General features: G+C 37.5%; 1 protein-coding gene across 9 annotated transcripts; it reads left to right on the forward strand.

The window, feature by feature from the left end:
• The first annotated feature begins 970 nt into the window (after positions 1 to 970).
• LOC108986774 (RNA-binding protein 25-like) lies at positions 971 to 10,898 on the forward strand. Of its 9 annotated transcripts, none has more exons than XM_018959518.2 (10): positions 1,761 to 1,871; positions 2,580 to 2,656; positions 2,809 to 2,915; positions 3,207 to 3,271; positions 3,403 to 3,662; positions 3,764 to 3,916; positions 7,850 to 8,267; positions 8,402 to 9,085; positions 9,177 to 9,763; positions 10,351 to 10,898. In XM_018959518.2, exons 3-10 carry the CDS (start codon positions 2,857 to 2,859, stop codon positions 10,591 to 10,593), a joined length of 2,469 nt encoding a protein of 822 aa, XP_018815063.2. In that variant the 5' UTR covers positions 1,761 to 1,871; positions 2,580 to 2,656; positions 2,809 to 2,856; the 3' UTR covers positions 10,594 to 10,898. The 9 variants fall into 9 exon arrangements, with proteins under 9 accessions (XP_018815061.2, XP_018815062.2, XP_018815063.2 ...); XM_018959519.2 differs by having other exon boundaries at positions 2,812 to 2,915; XM_018959524.2 differs by having other exon boundaries at positions 2,869 to 2,915.
• The last annotated feature ends 4,578 nt before the right edge of the window (positions 10,899 to 15,476 follow it).

A 15,476-nucleotide genomic window follows, 5' to 3' on the forward strand; every position in this document is an offset into this window, starting at 1 on the left:
AGAAAAGTTTCATATTTAAAACTTGAGTGAAAGCATTTCGCAAAGATCGCATAGAGAATTTAAACCGTAAGCATTTCACTCTCTCTTTCTCTCACATTTACCTCAGAGGCACTTCACTCTCCGCTTTTCAATAATTTCCTGGTGGGCTCTCTCTCTCTATCTCTCTCAGACATAAAACACCTACTTTTCTGGATCTGCAAATTCATACTGTAGTGTTTTCGTCAGTATCAATGTTACATATTGTTGAAGTTTCAGAATATGGACCAAGTGTTTGAGAAAAGTTCTCATTGAGAAAATATTTTTACAGAGTATTCTTGTATAATTTGTGCACACTATACAGTGACTCTTTGGGTCCTATTTACACAACTTAGATAATGAAAAAGCAGAAATACATTCTAGAGTTTGGGGACCACAAGTTTCACAAATCTGGGACCACAAGAATCAGTTTCACAATTCTGATATTTTGCCACACCCATTATGGAAGATTCTTGGTGCTATGGAGTGTGCTCAAACATGATGCTCTGGCCCTTACGGCGTTGTTCGGCTACAGCAGGTGCCAACTCCTCAACACATATCAACGCGTAAATATCACTGGGGTTCATTAAAGTTGGTGCTGAAGCCATGCCGAAACACATATCGAAGGAAAGGACGTCGGTCATTGTGTGAGTGGACTCGATTTCATCCAGTTTTAAGCAATCTGTCTTTCTCATGTTTCACCGTATGAAAGTCCATTTGGTCTCTTTTAGCTCTACTGTTGTGGGTACTTCTGGAGAGAGATGAAGATGAAGATGGAGATAGTTGACTTTTTTTTTCTCCCTCTATGACTTGCTCCTATTTTCTTTCTCCCGCTTACTGCAATGTAAAATAAAACACAGCGTTTCATTTAATGAGGTGGTGATTTCCCACCGGTTGCACATGCCGGTTGCAAGAAGCATTTTTCTTTGTTAAGAATGATAGAAAACTTATTGACAGAGGCTTGCGAGAAAGGGAGACTGATGAAAACGACCATGTGAAGCTTGCTTAGGAGGTGGGTCGTGGAAGAGATCGGCCATTCTGCAGCGGAGATGAAAATGGCAAAAGTAGGGTGGAATTTGGGGAAGGCGAGATAGAGGGAAGGCACCTGAGTTCGTTCTTTCTTTCTTTCTTCTTCTATTCGTATTTAATTTTTTTTATAATTATAAAAATGCCCCTGCCATGTCACTTTTGGTGCGCAATCGGCATGCGGAATTGCCTTTTACCTAGAAGAACTGTTTCTCAGTACAGAAATTAAACGCAATTAAGATTTTGTTTTGTACACCGTGACTCCGTGAGTCGCAGATCTCTCGTTTTCCCGAAATTTCTAATAATGGCTGACCCTCCTGCAACCCCAGAACCCAATCATTCACAACCCGAACCCGACACCCCCAATCCCTTATCAAGCCAACCCGACTCGGCGCCCGCCTCCTCACCACCACAACCGCAATTGTCGATTCCGTCGTCCCCACCTATCACTGCTAAACCTACTTCAAACACTCCCGCTCTAGCCTCTGCGTTTCCACCGCCGCCGCCTCCACCGCCTCCATCGTTGCCTATGGTCTCCTATGCGCCGACTCATGTCTCCGGCGGAGCCATGGCACCTTCATTCCGGCCGGTCCCGCAGTTCTTGTCTATGCCGAGTCCCGGTTTGACTAACCCCAATTACCAGAACCCTGGCGGGGTTCATCCCCCTGGTGTGAGCATGGCGGTGAGTGGTGGCGTTGGGGCGGGTCCGATGTCTGTGCCGCAGCCGATGCTGCCTTATCAGTTTCCGCCGGGTCATCATCCGAGACCCTACCCGCCGCCGATGCCAAATGGGTACCCAGCGGTTCCTCCGGGTACTATACCTCCTCCCGGTGGGTTATTCCGTCTCTTTATGTTTGTATATGTATATTCTTACCTCCTCGACGAAAATGTTTGCATTTTCATTGCCAAATTCTTGTTTTTTTCACATGTCTGAACTCCGAACTCCTCATTGCTTATATGTAATTATAATGTCATTCTTAAAGTTCTTGTTGTTGGGCGTTGTTTTATCAGCTATAAGCTTTGCTACGTACACCAATGAATACCTAATGAAAGAGGATATTTTTTTTATAAGTCAATGAAAGAGGGTATTAGTAAGCCTTTTAACCATCATCCTTGGCGCAGCATCAAATGATTGACAATAACAAATAGATTTTCAATCGTTTAATATCATATCGAGGGAATGATAGGATGATGACTAGAAGGGTTATGAACTCATTTCTTATATCCATTATTGCCAGTTACTAATATAATTATTATTTTTATGTGCAATTTATATTCCTCTTGAATGTTTTGACAAGATTGTCTAACCTTTTCATATAAATATGTTTTGACAGGATTGTGTGTGTTTTTATTAAAAATAACATATGAAATAGCTGTTAAAGTACATTAAGGCTAGTTACTTATAAAAAAAAAAAAACAGTACATTAAGGTTAATTGTATGATAGATTGGGGAAGTGTTTGTTAGAGATGAGTTGGGAAAGATTTATAGAATATGGGTTGGTTAAAGGGTATCGATGACAGTATGTTTTCTCCTACAGCATCTTGATTGAATACGGTGGGAAAGGTTGGAGGGCTTCATATTGCTTAGAGACCTCACTCTACAACTGCTTTTTTGGTATGGGCATATTTTTGCTTGGTTTCCTTGTTTGTCTTTCATATTAACATTGTTTTAATGGGAAAAAAAGCCTTTGAGATTACACATTAAAGAATATATCAGGTTTCAGAAAGTTATATTATCCCATTTGTCATGTTGCATGTTTATTTTAGAAGGCTACTTTCTGGTAGTTATGAGGACACTTTCCCTTTCATGGGTTTATGATTTGCCAGAAGCTGACCATGTTTGCCACTGAATGCTCGTTGGCTTGTGTTCTAAGGTATTGAAATTCTTTCAGTTTCAGCTCCCTCATTTTCTATTCATGCTGCACCTTGCACTGCTACACTTCTGTTAAATAAATATGACGAAATTTACATGTAGTTTTGTGCTATCAAATTTCCTTTGTGCATGAGATGCTTGAAGTCTCATGATAATTAAATGTCAATTCTCTGCACTTGGTGGATGGGATGGTGTGAGAAGGCTAGTATGTTGTAAATGAATTCATAAGGTAAGCCCACTTTATGTATCCATGGTTTATGAACTGGATCCTTCTTTTTAACATTTCCTTCAGGTTATCTGTTCAGCTGGTGATAGATTCCATGCCTGCTGCCATCTCTTATATGCTTTTGATGTGTGGTAACAACATTCAATTATTCGTTTCATACTTTTTCGTATATATGTAGACTGGTGATGGGATTGATATTTATTGTGTTTTGTTCGTTAACTTGTTCTGATGCATTTGCATAGGTAATAATTTCCATTTGCAGGACTTTCTCGTTATCCATCTCCATACACACCTATGGTTCGTTCTCCATTTCCTCCACGCTCTCCAGGAGTGATTAATGGCCTTCCAGCAGTGTCACGCCCCGCAATTCCAGGGGTTCCTAGAGTTCCTTGCCCCATTATACCCCCTGTTGTTATGCCAATTATTTCTATGGTTACACCAGCTGAGAAACCACAAACAACAGTTTACGTTGGTAAGATTGCATCAACAGTGGAAAATGATTTTATCCTGTCTCTCCTTCAGGTAGGTTGTTGACTTTCTGTGGTCAGTGTCCTATATATACTCCACTACTCCGTGTTCTTTCTCATTATGTATACTATCTGAACTCTCTACATTTTCTGAAGCTTTGTGGACCCATCAAAAGTTGGAAACGTGCTCAAGATCCCACAGACGGGACTCCTAAAGGATTTGGGTTCTGTGAATTTGAGTCTGCTGAGGGGGTTCTTCGTGCATTGCGTCAACTTAGTAAATTTAATATTGATGGGCAAGAATTGGTGGTATGTGAAGATTTCCACGTTTATATTTTTCTTGTGCTGATTTTATGATTGTTCTGTTAGTATTTTATCTCATCTTGAATGTTACGTGAATCTGAGACTGAAGTTTGCATTCTGGAAGTCTATTTTCTTCAGAGTATTTATTACTACATGCCTGTTTCCACTTTCCATCACTAATGACCTAGCATCCAAATTATCCCTCTAATCTTGTGCCTCTTAAATAAGTAGATCAGCTGGGGCATTCAATCATAAAAGATACTTTTGGATTTATGCAGTTGTCAAATCTTAGCTCTTTTAAGATATAGATCTGCCAAAGCCTTTAGAACACATTTCCTAAGCTCAATAACTAAACCTGAGATGAAATAGTACTTCACTTAAAAATAGTATTAGAACTTATAACATTTGAGGATGTTATTTGTTGCCAAGATTTCTGTTTGTTATTTCTTTGGTTTTTCTTAGATTCAATTGGAAGCCGCTTTCAATGACGAGGCCGAAAAATTTATATTACGCAATCGTTACCGTCCATCTTTATCAGCCAACTCCCCTCTTTCCATCTTTCCTTCCAGAGTTTACCACTCTTCATAGCTTCTTGAACTTTTTTTAGGGTCTCACTCCCTGAGTTCAAGAGTATACACTCGCATCATACAGCTCTGTTATGGAATCAGGACCTCCCCTTTCCTTTGACCAATGGGCGATTTATTTTTTTAACTGATTTACCTACATATAACATCTATAAATGAGATTTGTTGCTGATAATTGAAATTGCATCCCTTGGTCTTACAAAGACCTTGAAACCTAAGCTTGTGAAATAATTGTCTACAAAAGTTTTTATGGTCATCATTTTACTACTTTGTGCGGTGATTTGGATGAGTCATTGACTCATTATTACTTGATTTGAATAAGATATCTTTAGTTAGGGAACCAGCTTGTTGGAGGCCAAAGCTTGATGATTTGTTGTTTGAGGTAATTGATTTGCAGAGTGCAAGCTACTTGGAGAGACCTTTTGACGAAGATGAAATTTATAAGGTCATTACCGGTATGGCCAAGGACAAAGCGCTTGGTCCGATTGGTTTTACGATGGGATTCTTTCAAAATGTTGGGACATTGTGAAAGGGGATATGTTGCAGGTTTTTCATGAATTTCACTCTTTTAAAAGTTTGAAAAATGCCTTAATGCGGCGTTCATTGCTCTCATTCCAAAGAAACATAGGGCTACGAGAATTGAGGAGTTTTGTCCTATAAGTCTGGTTAGTGGGGTATACAAGATCATCTCGAAGGTTCTTGCTAGTCGATTAAGTCTAGTGTTGGACCAAATTATTTCCAAGCCTCAAAATGCATTTATTCGTTTGAGACAAATTCTCGACTCAATTCTTATTGCAAATGAGTGTTTGGACCACAAAATGTGGGAAGGAGTTCCAGGCATCTTTTGCAAGCTTGACATGGAAAAGGCATATGATCATGTGAATGAGGAGTTTCTTTTATACTTGTGGTTTGAGGCAAGGAGACCCTTTATCCTCTCTTATGTTTGTTATAGTTATGGAGGAACTCGGCCGGAGGGTGAAGGCTGTGGTTGGAGGAGGGTTCCTATCAGGGTTCCAGGTGGGTAATGATACTAATGATTCTATTATCATCTCACATCTCCTATTTGTAGATGACACCTTACTTTTTTGTGAAGCGAACCATAGTCAGATTCAATCGCTTCGAGCATTGTTATTATGTTTGAAGCAGTGTTGGGGCTTAAGGTGAATCTTGGTAAATCCAAGATGGTTGCGGTGGGTGTGGTGACCAACATCAATAGCTTAGCAAGCCTTTTGAATTGTCAGGTGTCTTTGTTGCCTATGAAATATTTGAGCCTTCCATTGGGAGCAACGTTTAAGGCTAGAGTTATTTGGGATGGGATAGTGGAGAAGGTAGAGAAAAGGCTGGCGGGTTGGAAAATGGTGTATTTATTGAAAGGAGGTCGTCTCACTTTAATAAAGAGCTACCTAACTAATCTCCCCACCTATTTTTTATCTTTGTTTCCTTTGCTAGTAAGGGTAGCGAATAGGATTGAGAAACTCTTTCAGGTGTTCTTATGGGGGGCCTGGGGAAGGAAAATAAATTCCATTTTGTTAATTGGCCTACCGTATGTTCCCCAATTTCGAATGGGGGCTTGGGGGTGTGTAATTTGAGAACATTCAATAAAATTTTATTGGAGAAATGGTTATGGAGATACCACTTGAAGGAGGAGGAGTCGTGGAAGGAGATTATTGATTACTAGACACGGAAGTGCGGGGGGGGGTGGTGTGAGCTTATGGAAATTTTTATGGAAATGCTTTGAAAAACATATATGACCATGCTTTGAAAAACATATATGGAGAGGGTGGGGTTTTGGCGGGATGTGTGGTGCGGAGATTGCGCTCTTGATAGGGTTTTTCCAGCTCTATCGTATTGCTGCTAATAGGGATGCTTCAGTGGCAGATGTGTGGGTATTTTCCCACAGCTCTTACTAGTGGAATATCCTTTTTACTAGGGACCTTCATGATTGAGAATTGTCCACCGTCTCAGATTTTTTTAGATTGATATGCTCCATGGGACACCTCACGGCACAGAGAGATAGAATGCAGTGGAGGTCCAATGACAGAAAGAAATGTAGAGTCAGGGTGTATTACAAATTATTGACATCACAAGCTAATGCTCCCTTCCCTGGAAGAATATTTGGAGGTCTCGTGTGCCTTCTAAAGTAGCTTTCTTTGTATGGACTGCTGCTCTTGGGAAGATTTTAATCACGGACAATTTGAGGAAGAGGGGATGCGTTGTGTTGGATTGGTGCTATATGTGTAAAAAGAATGGAGAATTAGTAGATCACCTCTTATTGCACTATGAGGTGGCAAGGGTGCCGTGGGATGGGATCTTTAGAATGGTTGATATTGCTTGGGTAATGCCATTGAGGGTGGTGGATTTATTGGGCTGTTGGAAAATGATTCAAGGTTGTTCCCAAGTGGCAGTAGTATGGAAGATGATCCCATTGTGCATCATGTGGTGCATTTGGTCGGAAAGAAATGAGTGTTGTTTTGAAGATAAGAAGTGCACAATGGCAGAGCTGCAGAATGTTTTTGTACACACTTTTAATGCTTTGGTTTTCTGCTATTGTACTAGATGGGAACAATGTGGACTTTTTGTCTTTAATTTATCGTTCATAGAATGTATCTAGGTGTTCTTTTGTATACCTCTTATGTACACGGGCTATGCCTATTTCATTCTCATTTATAAAATTTATCTATTACTTATCAAAGAAAAAAAAAAGAAGAAGATATCTTTAGTTAGTATAACTCCTTAGGGTTTGGCTCAAGTGGTGGGGACTTTGGCCTTGGTGGTATGCTCCCTCTAAGTCTAAGGTTTGAACCCTTAGGTCAAACAATTTCTAGGGGCCACGTTCCATTGGTGAAATGCCGATGATTTACTTGATTTGTGTGATGGAGATGCATTACACGGGTCTGGGGTTTAGCAGGGTAAAATACATGTTACGTTTGCATGGTCTATTGGTTTCCTCGTTATTTTTAAAAAATATATCTTTAGTCAGTATGATTATTGTGTTTTTATGCTGCTATGTTTTTGTTTAAATCTGATTTTGGTATTCAACACCAGGATGATTAGATTATTAGAAATAACCCATCTTACTAGGTTACATTTATACTAATCTTGTTAATTTTTTAAATATTTTGGGAAATAGTTTTATAGAAGCTGACTCAATAGCTTGGGTTTGCCTACGCACATGGGTTAAGAGGAAATTGTTATGCTGGACCTGGGTGTTCACCTCCCCAATCATAAAACGAGCAGTTTCTTGATCTTTTTGTGTATTCCAAAGTATGGATGTTCATTTCTTATTCTTTCCTGAATATATTTTCTTTTAATTTTTTAGTGTTTGATGTTGTCTCTCATAATATTTTATCGACAGTTAAATGTTAATCAAGCAACAAAAGAATATCTGGAACGGTATGTTGATAAACAAACTGAAATCTCAAAGAAACGTAAAGATGCCCAAGCTGCAGAGCCCGAGGAAGGGGAAGAAACTGCAGTAAATGTCGGGGAGAATGAACATCTGAAGTTCTCTGTAGAGGACTCAAATAAAGAGGAAAGTGGTTTGGGGAACAAGGAAAATAATGATTTTGCTAGTTTTGGAATTGTAACTAATGAGGACAAGGAAGCTGACCGAGTGGCTTTGGAGAAGCTTACAAGCATGATAGAGGAGAGACTAAAGACCAGACCTCTGCCTCCTCCCCCTCCCCATCCACAAGCAACTGGTGACGGCCCTGGGAATTCAAAATCAGATGTACCTGCTAAATCAAGGGATGGAGACTCTGAAATGAGAAACGGTGAGTCTTTATTGTGGAAATGGATTGTTTTATGGTACTGTATGAAAATTGATATGTTTTTCTTGTGAAATAAAAACTGATCATTCTTCATACTTTTTTATGAAAAATATTATATGCTTGTTCATATTTTACAGATGCAGCTGAAGATAAAAATGATGATGAGATAACTAGTGAAACCAAAATGGCTAGTGAGCATGATAGGCCTGAAACAAGTTCACCTGATAGGAGTAGAAGGTATGATAGGAGAAGCAGAGATAGAGACCGAGAGCGGGATTTGAAAAGGGAGAAGGAGCAGGAGATTGAAAGATATGAAAGAGGAACACAGCGAGAGCGAGTTAGGAAAGAAAGGGAGCAAAGAAGAAAAATTGAGGAGGCTGAGCGTCAGTATGAAGAGTGTCTTAAAGAGTGGGAGTATAGAGAAAGAGAGATAGAGAAACAGCGGCAGTATGAGAGGGAAAGGGAAAAAGAGAGGGAACGTAAACGGATGAAGGAGATAAAAACTGATGAAGATGATGAGGATGGTGATTCGAGAAGAAGGTGGCACCGGAATATGTTAGAGAACAAGAGAAAGAGGAGGCTATGGGAAAAGGAAGATGACTTGGCCAATAGGTATAATGAAGAGGAAGAAATTGCTAAGGCAAAGAGGAGAGCTGAGGAACAGCAAGAGAAGCAACAGAAGGATGCATTGAAGGTCTTGTCCAATAATGTAACAAATAAAATTGCAAAAACTGTGTTGACTGAAGCATCCAGTACTGAAATAAAAGATAATATTCTTGAAGAGGGTTATGAAGGTGCTTCTGCTTGCGAGAGCCATATAGGTAACTGGATTTATATTTTCTGTGCTTAATTTTTGCTATTATTTCCCCATCAACCACTAATTTTAAATGGGCCATGATTTTGAAATGATAGGTGAATCGATTGTACAGAATGGTACTGGTGAAGAATCAACCATATCGTCAATTGCTGCATCAGATACACAGCATGCTGGCAATGCCCCTGCAAAGAAGTTGGGGTTTGGTTTAGTTGGCTCTGGAAAACGAACTGGTGTCCCTTCTGTTTTCCACGAGGAGGATGATGATGCACGTAAAGAAAAAAAGATGAGGCCCCTTGTCCCGATTGATTACTCAACTGAGGAACTGGAGGCTGTCCAACCTATCATTCCTGGGGCACTGTCGCCAAATTTGGCTGCAGCAGCAGAATTTGCAAAGTGCATATCAAATGTTAATCCCAAAGACGATAAGCCTGATGTAGAAAGGGAAATAAGTAGACGTTTTAATCACAAGTTGAGCCAGCGGGGTAGGGACCAGGGTGATGAGAATGTGAATCACACCAGAGTTGACAACAAGGAGAAGATTCTTGACCGGGAGCAAGGGCTGGATAAAATGAATACACCAGATAACAAGAAGCTTACGAGTTTAAAGCAGTTGATAGATATGATACCAAGGACCAAGGAAGAGTTATTCTCACATGAGATTAACTGGGCCGTGTATGACAAGGTATGAAATCTTACTCGGGCCATGCTTAAATATTAATTATTGAAGGTTTGAAACAGTCAGCCGCTCAGAATTATATTGCTGAATTATGATAGATATGATACCTTTTTCTAGACACAAACGCCAGGTTGTACTTGGACCTGCTAAGGATAACCAATTATATACCATGCATTTGATTTTTCATCTCAACTCATCTCATCTAATCATTACAACTTTCCCAAGTTCCCACACAAAATAAAATGAAGAATTTAACTTTTTCAAATCTCAAAACAAAAATAATATTAAAAATATATTTTCTAACAATATTTTATTCAACTTTTAATTTTAATCTCAACTCATCTCATCTGTGAAAACAAACGAGGCCTAAATCTTAGAGGTATTCAATTTTTTCCCATATATGAACCAGCATGCCACGATACTTCTCCTGATTATTTTTAGCCCTTATAAATAATATAATCTAGTCTTGGCAGTTTAGAGAGTGCAGATAGCTTTTCAATTGTTCTGTTATTGGGATAGACTATTATTTTTATTGGTTATAACCATCTTCAAAATGTTTTAACTGGCACGTTCCTGTCTTGCACTTTTAACAGCATGGGCTGCATGAAAGAATGAGACCATGGATTTCGAAGAAGATTGCTGAGTTTTTAGGAGAGGAAGAAACCACACTGGTAGATTACATTGTATCCAGTACTCAAGAACATGTGAAAGCATCTCAAATGCTGGAACTGCTACATTCTATTTTAGATGATGAAGCCGAAATGTTTGTTCTCAAAATGTGGAGGATGCTCATATATGAAATTAAGAGGGTAGAGGCAGGCCTTGCTTCAAAGTGAAAACTATTATGAGATTTGTGTTATTTGATTGTTGCTTTGTTGCTGCAGGTTCAGTATCAGTAAGAGATTCTCGATTTTGTTTTGTTGCTCCTAGCTGAAATCAATGAAAAATGGACATTTGTTATCAAGAGGAAAAGCCAGTTTGATTTCTTATGATTTAGGCGCAGAAGATGTTAATTGGAGATAGATTGCTGTACATATTGAAAAGGATGCTTTAAAGGGTGTGTTTTCTGTTTGTTTCTCCCTCAACCAATTCGATAATGAGAATGGGGTTCATCCATAAACTCATCTGGACACTTTTGACAGATACCTTTTCCCTTTGACTACTCGTGCTCTACATTTTATGTATTGATTGCGAAATCCAAAACATTATAGCCTTCATCTATCATCAATTGTTACATAGAACCCTCATTAGTTAAGATTTTGCATTCAAGAGGTTTTTATTTTATTTATCATTTTAAGGTGTATTTTTGGTCTGCGGATACGTGTTAGTTTTTGAGTTTTGAGTTGTAAAATGTGCATTTATCTCCCGACACTTGGACCAAGTACTTGGAGGTTATATGTTTGTTACTCAACTCTCTATTCTTGGTTGGGATAAGGGCTCCCGATCTTGGCTAGGGATGCTCACCATGCCATGGATTCACTAGATTTTTAAATTTTGTTTTAGACCCAAATTATAATATAATATAATTATAAATTTTATTAAAAAAAATATAAATTTATTAGAGTTTTATTTTAGATTGCTTTGGCCTCTTAAGTCAACCTCTATATAGGAGGCCAAGACAATTAATTAATTTGAATTCAAGTTTTTAACAAATTATATATATTTATATAAATTATTTATATAAATATAAAAGATAATTTTTTATTTTTATTTTTGGGATCGTGCGGGGCGGTCAGCCCGCCCGCGCCCCCCCATCCCCCCCCCCCCTCGCTATGGGTCCTTCATGCTGACAGGGCCAGGGTAGCGAGGGGCGGGCCCCTGCTGCCCACCCCTAATCTTGGCTAGCAATGGGCCGCCCTGGGTGGCCTAATCTGGCCTAATATATATATATATATATATTAACTTTTACATCAAAATATATCTTCAATAGATTGCATTACTTTACAAAACCTCATTAAAATCTCCTGTCAAAATTTTTTCACTGCTAATGAATATTTTTACATTATTAGTGAAAATTTCGAGACGGAGCCAACTCTGGGTCCGCTCCACTCAATTGATTTCGGGACGGAGTTGATGTTTGGAGTAGGGATTTTTGTCCATTTTCTCGCACAACTATATTTTCTCAACATCCAAACAAAAAACAAGAATTTCTACGCTATTGAACAACCAAGATTTCATAGATTTGTGGAACAAACACAACAACATATTCACGGCAAGAATTAAACTATATCTTGTCTATCATTATTGTCACATTTTCGCTATTTTTAAACGATGTGGTTTTGAGTATTAATTGGTGAAAAAAGATGGAAACATTCAAACAAATGGTGCATGCTCGACCTCATTAAAGAATGAAAGACCAATTAAAGAATGAAAGACCAATCAACCGACTGGACTGCTCATGCGGTTATTTATATAACAAGTTTTTATTATTTAAATCGGAGTTTAGTTGTTTTTTGAAATTCCAACCAATTTCGAATTTTAACTTTGATGTAACAATCCGCTAGAAATTTAACGGAGAAATTTTTTTAAGCTTTAGGAACCTCATGAAAACTCTGAAATTTTTCACGATTCGGCTAATCGCATAGGTTTTAGTCTATCAGCATAGTCTGTTACAACTCACTATAGTGCCAGAAATGCGATTTTATTTATTTGAGGTACTTAGAATATTAGAATGAAAAACGGATTGCACTATTAGACTCAAATGATTATTTAAGATTTTATGGTGTAATAAAATAATTTTCGATTTTCGGAATAACGCTTGTTCGAAAATGTGTTTTGAGTTTTTCAAAGCACTTCGGAGTTGAATTTTGATAAATGATTTTCACTTTAAGGTTAGTATGATTATGTAGGATTTTTAGTGCAAAGTTTATTTTTCACTTTTTCAGAGTGAATAGTAGCCTCAATGTTAGCACCTAGACCAGTGTTTTCAAAATCATAGTATGAAATATCCAAATTAGGTTATAGAAGTTTTATTTGGACACTTGGCAAGATTTTAGCCACACTTGCTGAATAGTATTGGACACTTGGCATCAAGACGAACCATGAGATGAAAATGTGAAGGAAATCAAGGTTTGTGATCATTCCATCTAAGCAAAACTCTATTCCATTCAACCATCCAATTTGTACCAAACCGAAGAGGGTTTTAACTCTAGTGCAACCCTAAGCAATTAGAATCCAATTGAGATCTCAAAATCTTGGTAAAAATCGAAACCCCAAATGGTTTTCCCAAACTCCAAAAGTTTGCCCCCAAACCCTAATTGAATCTAGTTTTAGCTTAGTGTTTAATCACTTGATTAAATCACTTTCACATACTATTAACCACTCAAATTCATGTTATTATATCATTATTTATTCTTTTAAACCTTGGTAATTTTATTGAGCTAAGAAAAATTAGATTTGGGCTTGATAGTAAACCAAACCCCATTGAAACCCTAAATTGAAAGCCCACGAAATTGAGCCACTAAGGCAAAGCTTGTGGAGGAAGTTTCTCCTTGTCATGACAGTCCTTTCACTACCCAAGTCAGCCACAAATAGTGGTTGATAGGAAGGCCAAGAGCCACCTCACCCCTTCCTCTCACACTGTAGCAGTAGGCAGAAAACCATGGACAACAACATTTGGTTTTGGCTGACACCCCATCACTTAAAGTATCTTTCACACACCTCCTATCACCCCTCCAGATGCTTAAGTGTCGTCCTTGTCCATTACCTTTGCATTTGGTCACTTTTCAAGCCTTTTCTTGGAGAGAAAACCAAAGGAGCTCTTTGATAGTTTTTCTGGCCGAACTTGCTCAACTTGTTGGAAGCTGTTTTAAGTGTTTTCGTACAAAGTATCATTCACATATTGTTTTCCGCTTTGAGTCTAGTTTCTGTTAGTATGTTGTGTGTCAATTTTTATGGTCATTTGATGGGTGAAAAGTTGGTTTAAGAATGAAGAGGTCATTCTAGGCGATAGTTTGGACATTGTGTGATATTTTGATGATTTTGACCAAGTTATTGGCTAGATCTTGGTTTGATTTCTTTATGGTTTATATTTAACATGCTAATATAGAGGTTTAATGAAGATTCATTGCATGTTATAAGTTTTTGATGAGAAGGTTTGCAAAGATCTAAAAAGTTGAAAACTGGGAGGTTGAAAATAGATTCTGTTTTAACTAAGTTTGAATCTTTTGTTGTCAAAGCATGCTCCAATGGCTTTAATATTTACATATGATGTTCTTAAGACTTTGATTTACATGTTAGGATATTATTTTGAGGATTTATGGTGTTGGTTTTAAAGATGCGAATTTTTATGCATGCAAAGGTTCAGATAGGTCTTGTATTTGAGGTTTCCGAGTAGATCTATGTTTGATGCAAATTTTTCCATGTGATATTAGGTTTGATGCTTAGATATATTCTAGGACTTTATTATTAACCACATGATGTTGTTCATTCGCGATTTATTTCATGAAATGTTTCAATCTAATGGTTCGATCAAAACCAAACCACATAGTTTTTGATTTTGGTGAAAGTGTGAAAGCCGAATGTTTAAGTTGGATTTTGTGACTTTTTGTGGTTTTGACTTGATGATTCAAAGCATGATAGCTCTTAGGAATGCGTTATGAATGTATTGAGACTATGTTATTGAACTTCTGGAGTTCTTGGAGTTGTTTGAAAAGAGATAAAACCTTGACCATCTACTTAAGGTTAAAAACTTGAAGTTTTGTATTGAAGAAATTTGTGGTTTTTGTGATGTGAGTTTTATTGGTTGTTCTAGTATGTTATTTGAGCATAGGATATGATTTTTTTTTTTTTTTTTATATGTTGCATATTTCAGTTTAAGCATGAGAAATGAGGTTGGATAGAATTGCAACAAAATTTAGAGTTTTGGCCTATGCATGTTTGACCTAATTGTGATGTGTTTTAAAATTTTCTAATTAGATATTTAGATTTAGGACAAAATTTGTGAGGAATATAAATTTTGGTAAGTTTTGAAGTTTGTATGTGAAATCATTAAGTTAGGGATAAAAATGTTATTTTCCACATCTAGAGGGGTAAAATGGTCGTTTTACTCTTAATAAGTATTTTTATGTTTCTAAAATGTTAGTGAGGAGTTTTTGAAGTTTAGAAATATTTTTTTACAGTTTCTTGTAATTTATGAGTTTAACTCGTCACGCTACGCTCACTGTAAGTTAGCCTCTAACTTACTGTCAGGATATTGTGCATGCGTATTCATAAGAGAACAGTTGTTCATGTTCTTATATATGTCATGCTATTCCATGTCACAACATGTAACGCCCCAACCCCGAAGGTCCAAGGAGTTAACTCCTGTCACTTGATAATCAACTCCAACAATACTAACATATTTCCAAATCCAAAAATATATTTTTTCAAAACTCCAAATCAAAAGTAAACACTCCAAATTTAATAAACTACTCATACTCACGTATCAGATCCTCAATACAACAACCCAAATAAAAATATCAACTTCTCTTAATGTCTCAATTAATAAAATAGAATTGACATAAGTCTTCATAAATCGTCTAAACGTATTGAAATCAACCTATTAAATAAATAAATCCACCAACATCACTAGTACTACGAGGTACCCAATAACTATCTACAGCTAATCTTGCCCACAAACTCTAATACTGATCCTCAGCTGAACCATCAATGTCATCTGAAAAATATTATGAAGATTAAGGGGTGAGTTATCAACAACTCAGTAAGCAAAGAACATATA

The sequence above is a fragment of the Juglans regia genome, chromosome 16 (assembly GCF_001411555.2).
Source record: "Juglans regia cultivar Chandler chromosome 16, Walnut 2.0, whole genome shotgun sequence".
Classification (NCBI taxonomy): Eukaryota; Viridiplantae; Streptophyta; class Magnoliopsida; order Fagales; family Juglandaceae; genus Juglans; species Juglans regia.

What these genes read in the sequence shown, in the direction of transcription:
- LOC108986774 (XM_018959516.2), top strand. Translation starts at nt 1,346, where the DNA reads ATGGCTGACCCTCCTGCAACCCCAGAACCCAATCATTCACAACCCGAA. An exon ending in AGACTCTGAAATGAGAAACG is followed by an intron (nt 8,268 to 8,401) that starts GTGAGTCTTTAT and finishes CATATTTTACAG; the next exon opens with ATGCAGCTGAAGATAAAAAT. An exon ending in ACTGGGCCGTGTATGACAAG is followed by an intron (nt 9,764 to 10,350) that starts GTATGAAATCTT and finishes CACTTTTAACAG; the next exon opens with CATGGGCTGCATGAAAGAAT.